Source organism: Bombyx mandarina, chromosome 22 (genome assembly GCF_030267445.1).
Source record: "Bombyx mandarina strain Sakado chromosome 22, ASM3026744v2".
In the NCBI taxonomy this organism is placed as follows: Eukaryota; Metazoa; Arthropoda; class Insecta; order Lepidoptera; family Bombycidae; genus Bombyx; species Bombyx mandarina.
The window spans coordinates 4,808,485-4,832,539 of NC_143228.1; the positions used below are offsets into that span (position 1 = coordinate 4,808,485).

The window sequence follows — 24,055 nt, forward strand, 5'->3', positions numbered from 1 at the left end:
ATGTATACCGATAACTTCCGCTTCTTTCCACACCGCGGGAAAGATGCAGTGCGTCATAGCGGCATTTAAAATTGTAGCCAACATTGCTATCAGTTGGACTGGCAAAAATTTTAGCGCGCGGTTGTGGATGCCATCGGAGCCGGGTGCCTTCCTAGGTTGTAAGTTGTGGATCGCGTCTCTAACTTCGTCAGTGGTAATGGGGGGTAGCGCGTCCGAGGGCGGCAGGGAAGCTCTGCGCTCGACCTCCCTGTCGACTAACTCGGTGTGTTCGGGGTCCGCGTGTTGAGTGCTGGTGGTGCACTGCTCTTGCAGTGCATCGGCCAGCAGCTCAGCCTTGTCATCGTCATCGAATGCCGGTGGTTGGCCTGAAGGGCGTACGAGGGGAGGCATAGTAGCGGTAGTTTCGGATTTGAGAGTCCTAGCTAGTCGCCAGTATGCTTGGTGGGAGGGCGCGAGTTGTTCTAAATAACTATGCCAATTATCGTTACGCGCGTCGCTTAAGCGGGAGTGGACTTCGCGTTGTAGACGACGCATCCGAATCCGGTTTGAATGCGTGGGAAGACGATCGTAGGGCCGGATTGCCGCGTTCCTAACTCTTAAGAGATTCCTAAGATCGGGGGACAGTCTGATGCGGTGGAAGCTGTCCTCCACATCGACTTCTTTAGAAGATCTAATAATCGCGGAAGATATGTGATCGGTAATGATGTTTATGGATTCGACGGTGTCCTCGGGGGATAGATTCGAATCCGGGCCGTAAGGGAGGATTGGCGGAGCGGTGTCGGCTAGGCACGTGCCCAGCTTATTCCAATCCACCATGGTCCTCGTAACAGTGACTGGGTTGTGGGGGCGACCGAGCTGCATAACGACAGGTCGGTGGTCTGAGTCGAGCTCTGACATTGCTTCGATGGAACGCAAGCGCAGAGTTACGTTCCTAAGCAATGCCAGGTCTATAGTGCTCGGACGGAGCGCGATGTTATACGGATAACATGTTGGAGTTGGGGGACCGACTATTTCAAAGGTGAGGTCGTCTATAAACGCGTCGAGACGCCTACCGTTAACGTTAGTACGATGGCAGTTCCACCTAGTGTGGTGGCAATTTAAATCGCCTGCCAGGATGACGGAGTCTCCCATGCCGAACAGTGACTCGATGTCACTGCTCAGAAGGGGCTTGTCCGGGGGGAGATAAACGGATGCGATGACGATCGGCTGGTGTCCCGTCAGCGAGATACGGCACACTGACGCCTCGATATGTGAGAGCGAGGGAGTATCGAGAGGGACAACGTGCAGGGCCCGCCTATAGTAAATGGCAGTCCCGCCTTTGGAGGCGGTGAGTCTGTCATTCCTAACCATGACGTAATTCGCGACTTTCGGGTCGCGACGCGAGGGCTTCAGACAGGTTTCCTGCACTAATAGAATATCTACAAGATTATCGCGGAGGAATTCGAAAATTTGGTCGCGTTGCCGCGCGAGTCCGTTAGCATTGTAAAATGCTAACGTAAGGGAATACGGTTTTTCTCTACCTTTTTGCGCCATTGATTACCGGTAAAGATTTTTATAAAGTGCGGGACACGGACTCGTAAACGTCCATGTGATCGAAAGCGGCCGCGAGCCGCTGTTCGGGGGTTACCGACCTACGGATAGCGTCAGCGAACGATCGCAGGCGGTCGAAGTTGACCGCGGTGACGAAGTCACGCACGAGCGCGAAGTCGTTGGCGGCAGAGGGTTGCGGGGGACGGAACGCGGGCGCGGGGCGAGGTGCGAGCAGGGGCTGGGGCGCGGGGCGTGTCACGAGCGGGGGCGGGGGTGCGGTTTCCGTTCCCGCCTTCGTATACGGCAGCGGTTTTTTCCACGCCGACACCGTGGGAACTGCAGCCGGCACGAAGGCGGGTTTCGGCACTGAAGGCGCCGAAGTCTTTGGGCCGACGGTTCGGGGGGCTGGTTGGGTCGGACGTTTTCGCGGAGCCCTAGGACATCCACGGTAGTTCGCGGGGTGCCCTTGCTTAAGGCATAGGACACAGCTTGGAGGTTCGGTCGCGGTTTCCCTATCTCTAACGCAATCTAACGTAGCGTGATCGCCGAGGCATTTCACGCAGCGGGGGCGCGCGTGGCAATTACGCGCCGAGTGGCCATAGAGTTGGCACCTGTAGCACTGCCCGGGAGTGCCACGCTTGTGGGGGGCTTCGATCGAGATCCCGGATAGGCCGCAAATTGTCGTGAGACATGCGATCTTCTTTTTGGCCTCCGGGGTGGGTTCTAACGCCACGAGTATCATATTATAGGGCTGTTTGCCCCGCCCGCTGTGCATCCGGTGCACACTAACTATCGGGAGGGCCTGAGCGGTCAGATCCTCCTTAATGTAGTCTATTTCTAGCTCCTTAGGGACTCCGCGTATTACTACGCGGAGCTCGCGGTCCTCCTGAAGAGCATAGGTGTGGAAACCTATGTTCTCCTTTCGGAGGTATGCTGAGAGGGCCCTATGGTCGCCCGGCGTTGCGACCTTGATCTGAATCCCATGCGCGACGTTACGCGCATGGGTGTAGTTAATTTTATTTGCCTGAAGGGCCTGGGACACGCGATTCCACGCTGTCTTCTCTTGAAGTATCAGCGGGGGCGGGGCAGCTACTTTGGGAGCGGGCGCGGGCTTGGGACGCGGCGGTGGGGTTACGCGGCGCGCGGAGTCCGACTCCGGTGTAATTACTACTTTCGGTCGAGAGGCGGACGCGGATTTCGTCTGTTTTGTCGTGGAGTTCCGGGACTCCACGGCGCGAGTACGCTTCTTTCCACGTGTCACTGTTTGGAAACCATCCGAGGTTCCGGGCTGAGGGCTGGACGCGGATTCAAAGTCCATCTCCGATTCCGTATCGGAGCCTGAACTTGAGACTACGGAGGTCGCGACGGACGATACGAGCGATGACGTAATCGACGCGGGCGCGGGGGTGGGGGTAGCGTTAGGCGCTACGTGAGCCGCATCGTGGGAACGTGCGCTCGAACTTGACGCGGCGGCGGGGGGCGCGCGGCGTGCCTCCGAGGCACGGTTGAGAAACGCGGCGACGGACGCGGGGGGAGAGGGATTGCCACGAGAGGCCCTATAGCTGAGATACTCGGCCCTAATTGACGGGTACCTATCCCGGAGGAACCCGACAATGTCCCTAGCACTATCATTGTCGCACACAAAATCTTCGCTCATCTTCGGTCTTCTTGCCCGGGGGGGGGCGGCCCCGGGACTTTTGTTGAACTCGCCGAAAGGCGAGGCCCCGGATAGGATTTGTAACCCCCCTGTGCTGCAGGACAGCAAGGAGCAGGGGGGGGGAATGCCTATGCCGTGAAAACGGCAATCGGCGGGGAAAAGCAAAGGAACCCGCTCGGGCTGTATAGTGCTACAGCAGGCAGAATCGCGAGCGGGGGTCTAGTCTTGAAAAAGACTGTTGTTTTTGGGAAGGGTTAGGAAATCGCTAGCCTGTGAGTGCCACAGGAAGCTGAACGTAGCGATTGGTTTTGCCTTGAAAAAGGCAGTTGGTAAGGGTGGGTTCGCGGTTACAAAACTTTAGCGCACAAAAATGGACCTCGATACGCAGATCGCAAGCGACCAACGGATCGGCACGTCCGCACTACTGAATTGTACGCACGATGTATTCACGGTCACTACACTGTCGAGCACAACTGTGAGTTCAGAGACGCAGCTCGCAAGCGGGCCACGGATCGGAAAGCACGTCCGCGCACGACCGAGTCGTGAGCGAGAATACTATTCCAAATGGCCACATTTGGCTTTTATACAGGCCTATAATCTGTTTGGCCACGAATTTATGGATTTACGCACTGATTCCAAGGCAAATTTCGCCATTGCTTGCTCCAAATATTTTTTAAGAGACTCAATGTCGCCGCGTCGCTTAGAACGGGCCATGTCCTCTAAAACTGAGCATAATTTGAAGTCTAAAGGATCTGAAAAAAAAGGTCTGAGCTAGATGAGGGCCTGTGTCTTGAGCTCTTATAAAGTCCGAAACGTAGGTTTCAAGCCAGGCTTGGGTAGTTCGTGCCTAGTGACCAGGTGCAGAGTCCTGCTGGAAAGTCAAAGAGATATTTTTAAAAAGTGTATTGCTGTGTTTTTTATATCAAATATATGTAGGTGATACGAAGTTTACCGAGCCAACTATAATAGAATATATATACGGAATGATCGGTGATATGAGCGACTGATGACGTCAGCAACTGGTGCCACGTTGTTTTTACAAACGATGACGACAATGAACTTCAAGCGTGCAAAAATAACAACAGAGAGCTCCACAGCGCTCAGCTGCTCGAGTCGTATGTGTGTATGTGTATGTTATGTGCGTATTTTTTTCTACCTATTCTAGTAACCTCGAGGGGTTATACTACATTCAGATTTAGAATTAGTAGGTGAGCTCACGGGGCTCAAACCTGACGACGTTGATAACACTAACCCTAGCAATCGGAAACGCGACCCACTGAGAAGATCCGGCGAGAAACTCAGTGGGCTGTCTGTGGGTTAATTTACTCGTCGATCCCTTCGTCGCAAATGACGGGTTCGACGTGAACGATGACCGGCGCTTGAGGTACCTGGAAACACCGTTAGTGGATCGGGAGGATCCGTAATGACGTGTTTTGGGCAACGTCAATTGTTTACCATTCGGTCTGCAGGGTCGCGAATGTAGTTACCGGCGGCCACGACGAGGGAGTTCTCGTGTCATGCCGCTTTTTCGAAACGGCGCACTGATAGTGACTGTGGATAGTCCTACTTCTCTACTTCCCTACGTACCACGGTGATCCGACGGCTATCCTGCAAAAACGGGATTGTATGATTTGAAGGGGGTTTCAAGTTAGTGCGGACCGCGTGAGTGAAGACTACACTTGCATAGGTAATGACCGGACGTATCCAAGTTTTGTACAGTATCACCTTATTACGAAGGGACAATTTACTTCGCTTGCAAATCATCGGATAGTCATGTGCGACAAGTCACTTATTGTGCTTATATAGAAAAGTGGCGGTAGCATAGTCATTAATTCTTATGAAAACCGTCTTAAGCAATTGCTTACTCGCGTTGGACTTATAATAGTTAACCAACAATGTCAACATTAACGACACAGTTAAGTTTAACTAATGTTAGTTAGCAAAACAGTAATGTTGCGCCGAGATATATATATTATTGATGTTAATGCTTAATAATTTATTTTCAATTTTTTATTCGTCAAAATCATTATTTTTGAATAGCGAAAATGTAATTCTGGACGTAATAAAAAAAAAAAAAATCAAAATGACACCTTAAATTATAATGATGCGGTATGGAATGTTTACTTTATGAAAATATATAAATTGAGAACATTATAGAGAAACCATTGTATTGCTTGTACAGGCCATCACGATGTCGTTCCTGCCAATAAGCATTCTCATTATATTAGTTGTTAATCTAGCAAAAGCAGTTTATTATGATTCATGGGAAGGTACGCTTCTAACAGACGAGCAAAGACGGACCTATGAAAATGCAAATATTTTAAGGTGAGAATATCAAGGTATACACTAACTTGAACTAAATGAAATGTTAATAAAGTTAAGTTGTGTTATTTCTCTTTTTTGTTTTAATTCTAAAAACTGAATTATTATTTTTTATTAATTTTTAATTTTAATAAATCGACGGTCTCTGCAAATCTATGTAGCAACTCGCTCTAGATTCGTTTGGTTATCGCGTTCAGGTAAACGTTTAGTTGTGTCCTTAGATACTTTTTTAATATGTTTATGATTACAAAATATACCTTCAAATCGCGCTAGAACAGCTGTTGGGCTAAAAGAGAGAGAGAGAGAGAGAGAGAGAGAGAGAGAGAGAGAGAGAGAGAGAGAAAGAAAGACAGTCTCTCTATCTGAGCGTATGCTTTATTGTATTAAAAAAAAAATCGACATTAAACCCAAAAAAAGACAATTGGCGGTTTTAGCGCTAAGAGCGATCTGTTCCAGACAACCATCAATCATAAAACACTAATGTTCTCAAAATATGTATTAAAAACTGAATTGTTAGAGGTTATGTTTGTTTTTCAGTACATGTACGAATGATATTCAGCCTTGTGACGAGACCGAATGGCGACGTACAGACGGTAGCTGCAATAATCTTCATTATCCTACCCGGGGAGCATACCATACACCACCTTTAAGAATCCTGCCCGCCGATTTTCGTGAAGGTATAAATATCGTATTCAATTCAATATTTTCATTATTCAGAACAATTGACGTATTAAGAACGTAAACAATACTGAAAAATTTTCTTCCAGGCTTCCAGTTCAGGTTGACCAGTTCAGGAAAGGAGTATCCTCTAGCCAGACATATCAAGAACAATCTATTGACAGTAGGATTGGCTACAGATGCAAAATTAACACAGTTGGCTTCATATTACGGCGAGTTTATGGCTGTTGATGTTACCTCCACACATGACGTTTGTAAGATCCCCATATCACTAAATTAAGAGTGGTGCAACGATGGCGATTTATTGTTTGTATTGGATAGAATAGTACCATACTGTCTCTTCTCGTGAATGTTGTAAAAGGCGACTAATCATATCTATGGACTGGTATATCTGGATTTCGAATAGGTACCATCATCCTGCCTAGGTCTGCCACAAACTACCACTTGGGTGGACTCACAGTCACCTTACACCCACCCACCCACCTAGGTCCACCCACCTAAGCAATAAAAAAAAAAAAAAAAAAAAAAAAATACAAAAATTCATAAGTTATGATTTTAAGAATTTAGTAAACTAAAAATAAGTAATTGAAGTATGTTAGATTTTTTTTTGTTTTTTTTATTTATTGCTTAGGTGGGTGGACGAGCTCACAGCCCACCTGATGTTAAGTGGTTACTGGAGCCTTTAGACATCCACAACGTAAATGCGCCACCCACCTTTGAGATACAAGTTCTAAGGTCACAAGTATAGTAACGACGGCTGCCCCACCCTTCAAACCGAAACGCATTACTGCTTCACGGCAGAAATTGGCAGGGTGGTGGTACCCACCCGCGCGAACTCACAAGAGGTCCTACCACCAGTAATAACAAGAGGTCCTACCACCAGTAATTGTAATTGTGTAATGTAATTTTTTCAACGTAAAAGTTTTTCTGTGAATACTATATTGAGTAGGTACGTATTTACCTCGTAGACGTAGTAGTTTCGAACATTGGCGCAGTTGAATATTCGTCATAAGATCACGAAAACTTCGTAAATTATGTTTTCTACTTAATTACACCCAGAATTGAAGTTTGATCAAATCTAATTGATACAATACCTTTCTTACTCTTCAAACCAGAATGCATCATAATGTTTCGCGCCGGAAGTGGTCAGGTTGATGGTACCTAAATGAGAGTTACTTCAAGAACAATTATTCTAAATTTAACACGATACAGAAATTGATTCCAAAATCGTATTAGCAGTAATTATCGTAAAGCCAATTTCAGTGAATTTCGTCGTGAATAGGCCTTATTGCTGTAAAGAAGAGGGAAAATCTGATCCTATGTGTGATCCTAACTTCATACCAGAATTCGACCCGGTTCACCGATTTTCGGGGCACAAGTGCCTTAACCAGACAAAACCTATGACGTTCCAAAATCTGGGATGCATTGATAATAGCACGATTCCTACTCGAGTAAGTATCATCATCACCATCATCATCTTAGGCCTTACAGCCCAGGGTGGGCCTTAGCCTGGTCCAGTATGTCTCTCCAGACTGCTCTATTCAAAGCTTTCTCCTTCCAGTTCTGATTATTATTATTATTCCGATTATTTCCTTAAGTAACCGTCAAGGAAATAATCGGTTATCATTAGGTACTGGTTTACCATGGTTGCTAATAAAGAAAACACTATGCTAAAGGCAGAAGAGGTGACACTGGGCTTCCAAAAACTTTTTTCTTTCTCCATAATGGTTTTGTACATGATAATATTATATTTGGTGCTTTGAACACGGAATTTAACACCCAAAACGAATATAGCACATAGATTTTAAATATGAAATAAATAATAGTTTAAAAAAACTAAAGAAATACGCTTTTATAGAAAATCCCACTAAAAATTGAAAATAAATCTTAATAAATATGAATTAAAAAAGTGTAAGAAAAAATTATAAAAAAGTCTGAAACTAATAAACGCGTATTAAAATAACAACAATTATAAAAAAAAATACTTAGTGGAATGTTACTCTTAGAAACCGGTGTAAATGTCACCTATGTGGTATGTGGTTAGAGTGAAATGTTGGTTGATAATTATTAATCGATATCCCACCGATTTAAAACTTAAACATGACTGTTCCCGAATATTGGGGGGCCAGATCAGGTTGTGCGCTGACTCTACGCGGGGGTGGTGCGATCGATGGCCCTGTACGGTGCGCCTGTATGCGCTCAGCCGCGCAATCGGGCCGCTGTGGCTCGATTCCTGCGGCGGCCGTAGCGCACCGTTGCCATCAGGGTCATCCGTCGATATCGCACCGTCTCTTTTGGCCACGACGACGTGTGTTGGCAGGGACGCCATGGGAGCTAGAGGCGGAGTCGCTCACTGCCGAGTTTCGTGCTCTGGGCGTGACGCTTCTTCCCAAAAGTGAGCTGCGGGCACGGAAGGTCCATTCTCGGCGGTCTGTGCTCGAATCGTGGCCGAGGTAGTTTACTCGGTTTTTAATGACTGGGTGGATCGTGGCGCAAGACGCTTCAACCTTCGTCTGGTGCATGTGCTGATCGGGCACTGATGCTTTGGGAAGTAACCAGATAGGAGCTGAGCCGAAGACGAGGTGCCACCATTGTGGACACGACTTGGACACGGCGGAGCATATGTTCGCTGTCTGCCCAGCTTGGGAGGTGCAGCGCCGTGTCCTGGTTGCAAAGATAGGACCGGACTTGTCGCTGCCTGGAGTCGTGGTGTCGATGCTTGACGGTGACGAGTCCTGGAAAGCTATGCTCGACTTCTGCGAGTGCATCATCTCGCAGAAGGAGGCGGCGGGGCGGGTGAGGCAAAGCTCTCCTCACTACGCAGAAATCCGCTGCCGCCGAGCAAAGGGCTGGGACCGGGGTCCCATCTGTGACCCGGCCCCTTAAGGGCTTCGTCCTCCACCCGCTTTATATGGGGAGGGACCCAGACGTGGGGCGGGATGCTTTAAGCCACGCCCGTAATAAGAAGGCGGGTGATGGTAGACCACGTTCCCCCGACAACTCGGGGGGAAGGTGCAGCGCGGCGCCATCAAGGCGGGTTCCCGGCCCATCGACCGAGTAAGCCGGTCGCCGTGTTGCCGGCAGCCATCGGTCCGGCGTCTGGGCGATGACGGGATGGATGTATATGCTCTGATGATGATATATGCTCTGCTTAAACCCTGTCCCGCCGTCTCAATAACCCCGACTGGGCTCTGGCCCGGTGTCCGGGGTAGGGCGCTGGCTGTGAGTGGCAGGAGTTTTTTTATTTTATTATTTTAGTTATTTACTTCATTTAATTTAATTTATTCATTAGACTATGTAGTTATTTTTTATTTCAGACCGACTTCACTACGACATTCTTTGATTTATCTAATATTTACGAGTTTACTGCTGATTCTTTAAACCTAGTTAGGTCTTATGAAGGTGGACAGTTGAAATACGAAGTGGTTAATGGCAGACAGTTCCCTAGCGACGCCAGCGATAATACCACTTGTTTTATCAAGCAAGCCATTAGTACAGGGTGTACTAGAAATGGTAAGGAATTTTTGATTCTTCATTTCATGGCTTGAATAAGAAAGATAATATATTTTCTTTTATTCTTCAGTACCAAATGGAGTATTGGGCAGTAATCTGTTTACAACATGGTTCTGGCGCTTCCATAACTATGTGGCTCAGCAACTAGCAAATCTCAATCCTAGCTGGGATGACGAACGACTCTTTTATACTGCGAGAGATATTGTTGTCGCTTTTCATCTGCAAATGTTCTATTACGAATATCTGCCCGAAGTTTTGGGTAAGTTCAATTAAATTTAAACAAACATTTTTTATTTACCCACTTACAGATTTTTAACTTGTGTTATTATGTTATGGATCTATGTTTGTTTGTATGTAACTGAATCTTTAAATGTCATTATCACCGATTTCAAAACGCCCGATTAACTAGAAATTTTGCCCAATTTTTGATAATAATAATTTGATAACAATTGATAATAATATTTAATATAGTATAAGGCAATTAATCTTATACAGGGTGTCCCACAAAGGGTATGTCAAGCCGAAAACTGTAGGTGATGTTGTATGAGATTCATCGATACAGCACGACGAAAACTTATGTTCCCAAGTGAATAGTTTCGGAATAAAGAGCACTTAAACATAACGAACAAACTATTCTTCTGCCAACCCTTGAATTATGTTTTTGAATGTTATGAATGAAGGTACAGTAATATGATTCGTAGTAAAAAATAAGGACTGCCACATATCAAAAAATTTGAATTTGTATCGGAAGTGGAAGCAAAGGCATAAACACTTGTCGTACGAATTAAATCCGCACACTGCATACATTTTCCCTTTGAGTGATTCCGCCGTCGCCGCTAGTCGCCCCGACTGTATCGGCGAATCAAACAGCTTCTTTTGTCTTTACAATAAAGGTGATATTTAGTAACATTCGCCGTTATAAGGTTTAAATTTGTAGTAGTTTTTGAGCCTTATGTTCTTAGTAATATGGCTGCATCTTATCGTCGCCATATTTATTGTTTGGAATGCGTTTAACGAATTTGTTATGTCTATATCGTTCTAGCGCAATTAACTGAACGAACGGCCTAATGATACTTTTGCTGTTTATATTCAGGGTTGTCATCGTGAACAGCTGATCATCATTATCCTGCCCTTCTCCCAGTCACCTGGGGTCGGCGCAACATGTTTTCTCCTTCCATACTCTTCTATCATATACCATTTCTTCGCTCACTCCCCTCTTACCCATATCGTCTTTCACACAATCCATCCATTTCTTCTTAGGTCTACCTCTTCCTCTAAATCCTTCCACATTCATAGTTAACACTCTCTTAACAACCTCATTTTCATTCCGTCTCATCACATGTCCATACCATCCCAAACGTGCACTCCTCAGCTTGAACATCCTCATCGTGAACAGCTGATATAATAATATATTTTTTTGGAAATATACTAATTACGACTAAGATTTTTGAAACATTTTTAAAGTGATATTCGTTGTTGATACTATTGCCACATTTCGGCTTGATATACTCTTGATGAGACATCCTGTATATAGAACAATCATTGTAAATCAAATTTAATTTGTAGGTAAAGATCACATGATTGAAGATGAAATAATATTATGTAACTCAACGGGCTTCAGGGACATTTACGATGACACGGTTGTACCTCAAATTGCTCTAGAATACGCATACGCGAACAGGTGGTTTCATACAATGCAGCACGGTGCTCAAAAGTAAGCTTTAAGAACTAGGAAATACAAACCAAATAATAATCACGAAAGTTTTGTGATACAGGGTGTATTGGAGCCATTTCAGAATATGAGGGTAGGAGGAGGTGGTGCCGATAATTCAAGACTCCATAGAACTAAAAAAAATAGATACGAAACGTTATATTTAATCTAGTTTTTGCACTAAAGGTCCATGATTAGAAATCAAGTAGTTGAAGTGCCGGAGTTAACGGTTTAAATAAATAATTAAATAATAATATTATAATAATTTAAATATATGATAAACTTATAATTATTTGTGCTTAGTCTCTAAAATCAATAGCATTTTCCGTTTAGTTCCATTTTTTTAAATGAACTGAATATATGCTAAAAACTGTTAGTAACACTAAGGTATCTATATACCTAGTCAGGTCATAAATTCTGTCACATGTTTAATGTAAAATAATTGAAACAAGTTTATTCATTATGTAACCATTCATATACCAAAATGAACTTAACAAAACATAGGTTCTTATGACACTAAAGTTTATTCAAAATGACCTCCGTGATTTTGAATACAGGCCTTCAATCTGCGCGGCAGTCGTCTATCGCAGCACGAACGAGGTCCATGTCAATATCGGCGGCTGCCTTAATCAAGGATGTCTTGAGTGACTCCAAATTGGGATGAGGCTTTGAGCACGCCTTTTCCTCCAAGTGTTGCCATATCTTGTAATCTAACGGATTCAAATCTGGACTGGAGAAGGGCCAGTCTTCGTGCCGGATGAAGTCGATTTCACGCGCCGCCAGCCAGTCTTGTGTGCTCTTCGCTCTATGAGCTGGCGCCGAATCTTGTTGGAATACCCAGTGCCCGTTATTGAACATGGTATGAGAAACAGGTTCCACAAGGTTCGTCAGGACTGTATTTTGATACACAACTGCATTCGTTTTTACACCTTTCTCACAAAAATGTACCTCTGTTAAGCCCCAATAAGAAACTCCCATCATACCATGAGCGAGGATGGAAAATGACCTCGTTGGACACGCGGAATACGGTTGCTCGCTTTTTCACTACTGTGTGCGTACACCTTATCATTTTTTTTGTTGTAGCTCTCTTCTACGGTAAATTTTTTTTTATCCGAAAAAAGAATTTCTCGGTATTTTTTACCCGCGTACCGCTTCATCAAAGCACGGCATCTCTTCAGTCTCAGGTCCATTAGACGAGCATTCAAACGATGTCCTGTTTTTCTTCGATATGCCCGAAGCCCTAAGTCTTCATTTAACACCCTTTTCACCGTGGTTCTGCTTAACCCCATCTGAAGGGCCAACAGTTTCTGCTTACGTTTGGGATTTCTTTGAATTCGCGCCTTCACAGCTTTTATCACTGCTGGAGTCCTAACAGACCGAGGGCGACCACTTCTTGACCTGTTATCTACTCTAGAGTCTTCATTGTATCGTTTGATGGTACGATAAACGAATCTTTTGGTTAGATTCAAAATTTTCAGTATGTTAAAAATTTGAATTGGCGCGTAACCGCAACGATGCAAAGCAATAACTGCAACACGGTCTTCTATAAGCGTCCACTCCATATTTAAAAATGAGTAAAATTCTAAATGTATTCATTTTTATTTTCATGAACAATTCGAAATTCGAATTCAATAAACTTTTTTGTGGCCAGCATTCTAAAAGAAAAGTTTTTACTGTGTGACAATACTTATGACCTGACTAGTTATTAATACCTGAAGCAAAAACTTTGTATCCCTTTTTACGAAAATTGCGCGGACGGAGGAGCATGAAATTTTCCACACTTATAGAGAATATAGAGAAAAAGTGCACAATGTTAATATTTTTTTAAATAATGCATAAAAGATGTATCTTTTATGCATTATTTAAAATAATAAAGGAAACATTACACACACTACATATCATGTACTTGACGCACTAACGCATGCATACTATTTATTGTCAAACTTTTGTTCTTGACGTCTGTGGTCAAATAGAGAATATATTAAAATTAAACAATGTTTGTCTTTATTAATATTTTTTTATAGAGTAGCCTTGGCGAAATTTGTGATTATAGAAGTATAAAATACAATCATAATAGTGTACAAACTTACAATTACAATTAATTATAGTCGAATTTCGACTACTGCGGGACCCCTAGTTAGTATAATTTGGTAAAAAAGAAAATCATCATCAAATTATCATTTTGTTTTGGTTAGTGCTCAGAAAATTTAGATCTTCCCTAGTTCTAGGTCTGCTCATTTTATTTGATAATTATTGTTTTTTTTTGTGGTGATGTGTGGATACATACATACCTATATGGGAAAAGAGCAAGCCTTGCGATTCCTGCTGATTCTTCTCAGTAGTGAATCTGCATCTTGTATTAGTGTCCATGTAGATGTCCATGAGCTCCAGTAACCATTTAACACCAGGTGGGCTGTGAGCTCGTCCACCTATCTAAGCAATAAAAAAGCCATCAATCAAAATATTGTGTAATTACAAATGCGGTAGGTAGCGGCTTGGCTCTGCGCTTGGCATTTCTGAAGTCCATGGGTGACGCTAACCAAACACCAACAGATGGGCTGCATGCTCGTTTGTCTACAAGGGCAATAAAAAAATACAATTAAATTTAAGAAATAAATTTCGATAATGTTTTTATTTCAGACTTCTTGATAAAAACTTTAATCTCATTAAAGAGGTACCGATGGTGAACTTCTCTCTGAGCGTCCAGTCTTTAGCTGTAGACGACATTATGTCGACCCTAACACGAGGATCGTATTATCAAGCTACTGGCAAAGCTGATTTCACCGTAGATCCTGATGTTAGTATCGTAATGAGTTATTCAAGTCGTCGTAACATAAAGGATAACACGTCCGGTGCATTCGTATCAGTTGATACAACTGTACCGGTGTTAAAATTTTAATTTGCGTAATTACTAGTGGATGTGTGTGTGTGTATGTCTTGGGAGTTTGCGTTATGGGTAAGTACCATAACCCTGCCTATTTCTGTCGTGAAGCGGTAACGTGTTTCAGTTTAAAAGGTGAGGCAGTTGCTGTACTGTAAAAACTGAGAGCTTAGAACTTATGTCTCAAGGTGGGTGGCAGCATTTACGTTGTTGATGTTTATGGGCTCCGGTAATAACTTAAAACAAGGTGGGCCGTGAGCTCGTGTGGACGAGATGGCCCCCCCATCTAAGCCATAAAGAGTGCTCTGAGGAATTGTTTGAGATGATCCCATAATCTCGTTTTTTTCCATCGCACCGCCTTCCACTGGAGTAGAGTTCATCCATATTACCTGGAGCCACTGTGTGCATCTATAGTGCATTTCCAGAGATCTTTTTTACCACGTACCATCCAGCTTTGGAATGAGCTCTCCTCCACGGTGTTTCCCAAGCGCTATGACATGTCCTTCTGCAAACGAGACTTGTGGACAGTACTTAACGGTAGGCCGCGACTTGGCTCTGCTCCTGGCATTGCTGACGTCCATGGACGACGGTAACTATTCAGCATCAGAGGGGCGGTATGTTCGTCTGCCTACAGTGGCAATAAAAATTCATATTTTTTGTTTTTGTTTTTAGCTGTGGGTTCGGTGAAATCTAAATCTAAAAAGCCAAATGAAATTATCGTTGATTCTTTCATGGAAATTTTAAAATTTACAGATATCAGATGTCGGCTTAGGACCCGTGCAAGAAGTTTTCGATATACCGACAGCAGATTTAGCTAAAGGCAGATATTTTGGACTACCTACTTACACAAAATACAGAGACTTCTGCTCGGGCTATTCAAAAAAACATGTTGATTTCGACGATTTAACGGACCACATTAGTGATGAGGTAAGAAAGTACTATGAGTTTTTTAGTTGAATAGTTGGGCAATCTTGACCGCGACTAATATACTCCAATGTTAACGCTGGTTACGCAATGTCAGAGATCAGCAGAATAATGGTGCGGCCATTATTCTGCTGATCTCTAATACCTAGTTCCAATTTTAGTTTCAAGGGTAAGCAATTTATACACAGTACAGCAATACGGACTTCGACTCTTAGCATGAGCTTGTTTAATCATTACATCAACTTGATAATTAATTATTGACTAAAAAATGGCAGGTTCCATTATTAAAAAAAAAAACTAGATGGAAATTTCAGCACGTAATAATTTTAAAGTTTTGCAGTTTTTAACTACATTAGAGTTTGCATATATACCGGTGAATTAATAAATTGTTTGAACAATTAACAGTGTTAGAGAAATTAGAACACTTTTTAAAATTCCTGTTGGCCGCCCTATCCTTATTCTGCTTGCAGAATATTTCAAAATGAACTAGCTTTTCTTGAGACAGTAAAATGTACTAGTAATATCTGAAAATGGATGATACCACATGTTTTATTGTCGTAACATTATTCATGTATAATATTTTATCATATCAATTTCGATAAATGTAAATAAAAGTAGCCTATATGCTTTCAGTAATTTAAGAGATGTATTCATTAATTTCCCTGGTCTATTGTATTTCAATGACACTTAATAATATAATTACATAGAATAGAGACATAGAATAATTAATGTTTATTGTAAATGCTTAAACAGAAAATACGACAGCTCAAACAAGTTTATGAGACGGCCGAAGACATAGAACTTATGGCAGGTATTTGGGTGGAGAACTTAAAAGAAGGAGCTCACGTTCCACCAACTGTACACTGTTTGTTATCAAACCAGCTTAAAAGAAATATTATCATTGACAGACATTGGTATGAAAGGCCTAATCGCCCACATGCCTTTAATTATGGTGAGTTTCCTTTTCTTTTCTTTGGGGTGAGTGCCACATGTCTTCATTATTAACTATCATATCATGCTGTATATAGAAACTCAGCATGAGCTTTACAAGACATGCGACTTGAACTAAAATCTCTATTTGCAAATATCCTGTTCAAGTTTTCCTGTACACCTCGTAGATGAGATTGCGTAAATGTTAAAATGTTTTTTTTTGGATCCTATAAAATACTCATCACACTTTCTTTAGATAGGTATAATATTTTAAAAGGGGATTTCGAACGTAGACAACAAAAAGTAGCCATATGAGTATTTAGAAATATATTTAACATAAAAACAATTGCAGAACAACTTCAAGAAATTAGGAAAGCTTCTTTAGCACGTCTGCTATGTTATGTGGGAGATGACGTTGAAAAAATCCAACCCAAGGCTTTCGTTATCGTTGGAAAAGGGTAAGACATTTTCTGTTCTTTTTTGTTTTTAGATGCACAAAGGATCTCACGTCCATATCCAAACTAGGCGACGGGATAAAACCGCCGTCGCCTGATATATGTCTTGTCGGATCCACCGGATTCACTCTTCGTGCTTTTAAGCTCTTTAAATCACTGTTCGCGTCGAACTCGTCGATCAAAACGTTTCGAGTTCGACGAGTGAACTAACGCATAGACATAGCCCATCGAGTTTCTTGCCGGATCTTTTGAGTGGATCGAGATTCCAATCCGGTGGTAGATTCTGCGAAGCACTGCACTTGCTTAGGGTCAGTGCTTACAAATTCTCTCAGGTTGAGCCCGTGAGCTCACCTACCTGTGCATGCGTAGCGAATAGGTAGAAAAAAAAAGATTTGACCGTGAACCAGTTCCGTAGTTAGCGGACCGCATCGACATCAGAGTGAAAGCCATCACACAAACCCATGTTTTGTGATAGAGAAATAGTCAGGTACGTTGTAACGTATCCGGGCTGGCTTTCGATACTGACTGTTAAATTGCACATAAAAGTAAATTTCGAGGAGTACGATAAAGGTTGAAGGTAGTTCAGGAGAGGTCGCTATTACCTTAAGCGAGTTAAGGGAATACAGGCAGATTGACAGATAGTTGCTGAACATAATACACAACAGTTTCTTTATTGTTATCAAATTTACATCAATTGACATATTTAATAGATTAAACGTTACCGCCATTCCATATATTTTACATAATCATCATCTATTCGACCCACTGAAAGCCCATAGACACGAAAATATGAACGGAAAGAAACACTATAGGACATCAAGTCAAAACCGTTTTTATTTGATCCAACGGATTCCATTTTATTTCTGCCTTCGAATTGCGGCAGGCTTCGCAGTAGGTAATGAAAAAAGGCATAAAGTTGGTAATCAGCCCGTGATGACAATACCAAGGATGTTAGGTATAAAAATTAGATGAAGTGTTGATAGGAAAATAAAATCAAATTTCTAGACGATCAATCAACCTCTAAGACTTTCTTTCTTGAACCATTTATCCTTATTCGGAGAGTGACTAGTTGAAAGTGGTGGTCGTCTCAAGATCTCACGATGCTAATTCCCTGTCTATTGCTAAGAGAATGAACTGAATTTCTTTAATTTGTACGTAATTTTGTGGTTTCAGAAACAATTTGGTCAGCTGTGATGAAATTCCGGCTATAGACTTTACACACTGGAAAGAAGAATCGTAAACTGAAAATATCTTTTAGTGTAACTTGACTTAACTCATTTTATGTAGTAATTTTGAAACCACTACGTGAATGCGTGTGGAAATTTGAAGTCCAAGACTCTGCACCATATAATAAATTTACCATAATAATGTTACCATAATACTATACAGTGATTTTATACGATTCATTTACGGAAAATAAAGTGCGGTTAATTCATTAGTAAAATTATCAATTCATTTATTAGTTTTTTTTCCCTACCTATGCTGATAGCCTTGAGACCTTCAGCCTATTTCAGCTTCACCCTAACGTCTGTAGGTGAGCTCACGGGGCGCAAACCGGAGTGTAGCTAACACTGACCCTAGCAAGAGCAGTGCTTCGCAGAATCTAGCACCGGATCGGAAACGCGACCCACTGAGAAGATCCGGCGAGAAACTCAGTGGGCTGTGTCTATGGGTTAATTCGCTCGTCGAGCCCTTTGTCGCAAGCAACGGGTTCGACGAGGACGGCGCCCGGTGCTTGTGGTGCCTAAAAGCACCGTTAATGGATTAGGAGGATCCGTAATGACGTACTTTGGCCGTCAGCTGACAGGGGCGAGAGCGAGTTCCCTCTACTCGATATCGAAACGAACGGTTCGACAAGAAGTCTCACGAGTCTGTCTGGCACTGCCATGTTGTAGTTTTTAATTAAACCGTTGTGCCAGACTTTGTCGAACGCCTTCGCGATATCGAAGAATAGGGCTCCGGTCAGGATTTGTTTCCGCCTATTTAGCCCCATTAAGATGTGCTCCGTGACGCGATGCACTTGTTGTATGCACGAGTGCTTAGCGCGGAATCCAAACTGCTTGTCTATTAGTATTTTGTTCGCGGTAACGAAGTCCCAGAGGCGTTTCCGAAGGAGTCGTTCGTAAATTTTTGCCTATCTCCAGGAGGAGACTGATCGGACACGGTAACTAGCGGTTTCGTTTTTCGGGTGCCCGGCTGATGTATACCAATAACGTCCGCTTCTTTCCACACCGTGGGAAAGATGCAGTACGTCATAGCGGCTTTTAATATGGTAGCTAACATTGCTTTCAGTTGGACTGGTAAGGGTTTTAAGGCGCGGTTGCGGATGCGGTCGGAGTCGGGTGCCTTCTTAGGTTGAAGGTTGTGGATCGCTTCTCTAACTTCGTCAGTGGTAATGGGGGGTGGTAACGCGTCCAAGGGCGGCAGGGAAGCTCTGCGCTCGACCTCCCTGTCGAGTAACTCTGTGTGTTCGGGGTCCGCGTATTGAGTGCTGGTGGTGCATCGGCCAACAGCTCAGCCTTGTCATCGTCATCGAAAGCCGCTGGTTGGCCTGAAGGGCGTACGAGGGGAGGCATAGTAACGGTAGTTTTATTGGTGATAATGGGCATTGGTAATCATTTCAAATCTTGTGAGTTATGGGATCGTCATCTGCCTATACATATAATAAACATTTTTTACGTTTTTTCCATTCAAAAATCAAGACTTTTGATGTTAAATAACATATATTTGAATTAAAAAAAAATCTGCTTTGTAATAACAGCAACTATTCAGTTGTACTGAGAAAGCGTCAAAGTGCCTCATCATGACGTTAAGAAAAATTAAGCAGAGCACGACACACAAAGCAGGAAAGAGATAAAAATAATATAAATATATATTACGTGCCGCTTACTATACAATTTTCATCGCCATCAAACGACTGGCTTAAGGTCGTAGGACGTAAGGACAGTATTTCTTCAGTGCGGTACGGGATCAAAGTCACCCCGTATTAAATGATGTACACCACTGCATTATATTTTGAATATATATATATACCCGTGTATATATATACGACGATGAAAATTGTATAGTAAGCGGCACGTAAGTTGGCAAAGTTTTGGCGTAGTGGGGTAAGGTCGCGCATAGTGCACATTGCAACAAGAAACTGGTCACTTTTATTGCCCGCATATAATAATATAATAATTCAATTTAATTTTATTTCATTTTTCATTTGCCATAATTTATTTTTAAGCATGTGTGTTTAAAAGAAAGTTAAAGAAAATAGAGGAATTCGTGAAGTCTGAGGTGTTATAAATAAAATACAATTAAAAGTTAAGAAGTTTATTTAAAAAAATATACTTAATATTAAAAATTATACGTCGCTGTCATCACTATCATTTTCTAATAGTGCTACCCCTTGCATTAAATTTATGGTAGCACCCGAGCTGGTGGAAGGAGTTGGCTCCTCATCCTCGACATAACTCTCGTGGCTGGAAGAGTCGCTGTCGTCACTGGCGTAAATAATAAAACGCTCAGTGATTGAATCGACTATATGGTCATTGGTATTTGGTACTGGCATTGCAAACAAATTTAAAACAATAACATACTTAGCAAAAACTAAATTTAAAACAATAATAACAATTCGTAACAAAAACTCAATATAAACAAAGGGTACCTACAACTTTAGTAGACGCAAGTGTAATTGGGAGTGAATGGAACGTAGACACGGTGCGGGAGGGGAGGGTCGACTGACGCATCAATCGCGCACTCGGAACGTTGCTACGTCTTTCCCCGCGTCCCGCTTGACAACCAAAGAGACCTAAAAAACTACTTTTGTGCATCTAACGACTCTTGCGAAGCTACGTGCCGGGAACTATACAGCATTTGGCACTGCAGGGAAGGTTTCTGTTAAAGTACCACCTCGGTACGATAGGTGGCGCTCCAGTACTTTCATGCATTCAATGTTTTTTACCCCGCGATAACAGCGATAGCAATAGATAGATAGCAGGTGTTAGCTTTATTAGTGTTCAAATTCATCGGGAGCTCACTCGAATAACTTCAATTATTAATGTTAAATTAATGTTAATATTAGGTTGGGGAAAAAGTTTCTTCGCATTTTTTAAGAACATACACAACATTTTTTTATATAGTTTATTTACATTTAACTAAAGTATGTAGGTACCATTTTGTTCGATAACTTTTTGCCATCTTGTAGGTAGGGACATGATCCCGTTGCTATAGAAATTTTGGGCTTCTGATCAAAATACCGCGACAATTGGTTTTGGCAGTCCTCTTGTGATGTTAACTTGACACTGCCTAAAGAATTCTGAAAAGACAGAAATCTGAAACAGGTGGAAATCTGAAGGTGCAAGGTCAAGACCATACGGCAGATGCATTAACATCTCCCAGCGAAGCTCTCTTAATTTTTGCCGAATGGGTAAAGATGTGTGAGGTCTACCGTTATCATGATGAAAAACCACACCCCTTCTGTTGATTAATTCCGGACACTTTCAACTTCTTGCTTTAATCTCATCAGTTGTTCGCAGTAGAGCTCAGAGTCGATGGTGCCTGGTGCCTGGTGGTAGCAGCTCATAATGAATAATGCCCTTCCAATCCCACTACATACACAGCATCACCTTGTTGCTAGTTAACCTGGGTTTCGCCAGTCTGTGAAGCCTGACCGGCTTATGACCACGACCTTTTTCGCACGTTCTTGTCGTACGTGATCCATTTTTCATCACCAGTTATCACCAGTTTTTTCAAATGCGCCAACACTATTTTGTGGTCAATTTCCAGTTCTTCAGCTACGTTGTAACTACGTAACTGATATGCCGATCTTGCTTCACTTTTCCAAAAATGGCAACCATTTATCCGTAATAGGGTGACCAAAGCGACGTGCATCTTTGATATCAAAATTTCCGGATTAAAAACGCTTAAGCCAAATTTGTGTTACTCTCACAGATACTGCAGGCACTAGGTCCATAAGCATGGTAAATATTTTCGCGGCTTGCGTTGCATTTTTACCTTTTTTGTAGTAAAATTTTAAAATGTATCGTATTTCTTCATTAGATTCACTCATCTTGACAGTACGAAAAATAAATAAAAATCACACATTTTCCTAATTTGAATTTGGAATTATCTTCTTTAAAATTTAAACTTTTAATGACACCAAAACTAGCCAGATACAAAGAGATTTTATTACAAGTTCATACATACCATAATGCGAAAATACTTTTTCCCCAACCTGCTATGTTGTTACTGTTTAATATTTTTATTACCTGCCCTGCAGTGCACAAAAAAGAACTTAAGTAGCTTAGCATTTTTTTAAGTATTTGTATATTTCATATTTTTATTTGATAAAAACTAATCAGTTTACATAGCAGTGGGGCCTCATTTTTTAATTTGCCCCAGGGCCCTTGGTTACCTAGCTACGCCACTGGTTGCAACGACCACTCAGCCACTCAGCAAAAATTAAGAGAGCTTGGCTGGGAGGTGTTAATGCATCCGCCGTATAGTCCTGACCTTGCGCCTTCAGATTTCCATCTGTTTCGGTCTCTTCAGAATTCTTTAGGCAGTGTCAGGTTATCATCACGAGAGAACTGCCAAAACCACTTGTCGCGCTATTTTGATCAGAAGCCCCAAAATTGTTATAGCAATGGGATCATGTCCCTACCTACAAGATGGCAAAAAGTTATCGAACAAAATGGTACCTACATACTTTAGTTAAATGTAAATAAACTATATAAAAACTAGCTGGGCCCGCGACTCCGTCCGCGTGGAATAGCGACTTAGGGCAACAGTTTTAGGACATATCTTTTGGTTTATAAGCACCGTCATTTGGGTATTTAGAAAAATCTAATTTACAGTAATACTTCTCTATACACGACATTACACGTATAGCCATCGGGGATCAAAGCATACAGGTTGCTAGGATTGCTAACATGTGACAGAGCTACATAGCCGTGTGACCGAGTTGACTGTGTGAAAAAGGCTCACTGGAAACGCGATCGGCAGTGAGTCGTTCTTCCCGATCTTCTAGTGTCTCCTGAGACTGGGAATTTGCTGTCCGAACCCTCTGAGAACTTAGATGGATTTCCCTATCAGAAAAGGTTTCAGCCTCAAGTGATAGTGCATGAGTATCGCGATCGACAGTGAGACGTGCTTCTTGTTCTTCAAGTGTCTCTTGAGACCGGGCATTTGCTGTCCGAACCCTCTGGAGCTCAGACGGATTTTCCTATCAGTAAAGGTCTCAGACTCAAGCGATAATGCATGAAATTCACGATCGATGGACAAACGTGAGTCTTACCTCATGATTTCCTTCAGATTCCTGTGATCGAACTAATCTCATCCTTTTAGCATTCCTGCTGCACTGGGAGAGGTTGGATCTTTTTCGAGGCATTCTTACAATAAGTAGTACCTACTAACACAACGTTGTTTGGTAAACACGTACTTATCATAAAACATAACTTATCATAAAGCTTACCACAATAAATTAGTGAAAACCACATCTAAATCGGATAAGCTGTTTCTGAGATTAACGTGCACAAACGCACAGACAAACAGACACACAGACAAAAATTATAAAAATCATTATATTGGGTTCTATTGCGTTCATATAGCCCCCAATAACATTTTTTTCTAAAATATCTTCCATGTACAGACAACGATCAGTTACGATTTTATTATATGTATTGATTGATGTTGATTGATTGATTGATATTGATGATGATTGATTGATGATTGATGATGTTGTGAATTTTCTTACAAAATGCGAAGAAACTTTTTCCCCAACCTATTACAATGCGCTGTAGCCCAAATCTATAGATTTGACACGATTTATTGACTTAACGGACATCAATATCAGTGGTAAAATAAATTAAGTAAAATTGAACCACTATATTGACCAGTACAAAAAAGTTTTCTTGACATTAGCTTACTTACTCCTGATACAGCATTAATTTTTAATAGTTCTCGAAAAAAATAATCTTAACTCGAATTCACAATAAAACGCACATATCACTATTCGTGAAATTGACAATACTGCCAACCTACAGAAAGAATTTAGAGGAATCCCCTAGGCATAACTTTTGAATTTGTCTCAACTGAGCTTTCATGATTAAAGTGGGGTTGCAACTTGTCATCTTTATTTTGAAAATGGGAGAAATTTCCAAAAGTTCAGTTCGATCGAGATTTCTGGTAAGGATTCGAGGCCCCCCTGAGCTTGAGGGCCCCGGGCACTGCCCCGCCTAGCCCCTGGGTAGCTACGCCACTGGTTGCATGTATAATACGCCCCGTCTACATTAATATATAAATCTACAGTGGTTTTTACGAATGTTCCGTTATAACTTCTGAACCATGCATCCGATTGACTTGAAACTTGGTATCCCTATAGAAAATACATGTACTTAATGGATAGGCTAATATTTATTTGAGTGTTGGACACCAGTTGCAGGGGCGTTAATGATGAGAATCTTTGT

The 24,055-nt window shown here is 42.2% G+C and overlaps 1 protein-coding gene across 1 annotated transcript; it reads left to right on the forward strand.

The window, feature by feature from the left end:
* Positions 1-5,342: 5,342 nt before the first annotated feature.
* LOC114240197 (immunomodulatory peroxidase-like) lies at positions 5,343-18,056 on the forward strand. The gene is made up of 12 exons (XM_028170671.2): positions 5,343-5,512; positions 6,047-6,186; positions 6,277-6,441; positions 7,451-7,638; positions 9,505-9,700; positions 9,771-9,959; positions 11,267-11,414; positions 14,052-14,208; positions 15,046-15,219; positions 15,970-16,168; positions 16,499-16,604; positions 17,775-18,056. The coding sequence occupies exons 1-12, from the start codon at positions 5,379-5,381 to the stop codon at positions 17,839-17,841; spliced, it is 1,863 nt and encodes a 620-aa protein (XP_028026472.2). The 5' UTR covers positions 5,343-5,378; the 3' UTR covers positions 17,842-18,056.
* Positions 18,057-24,055: the final 5,999 nt, after the last annotated feature.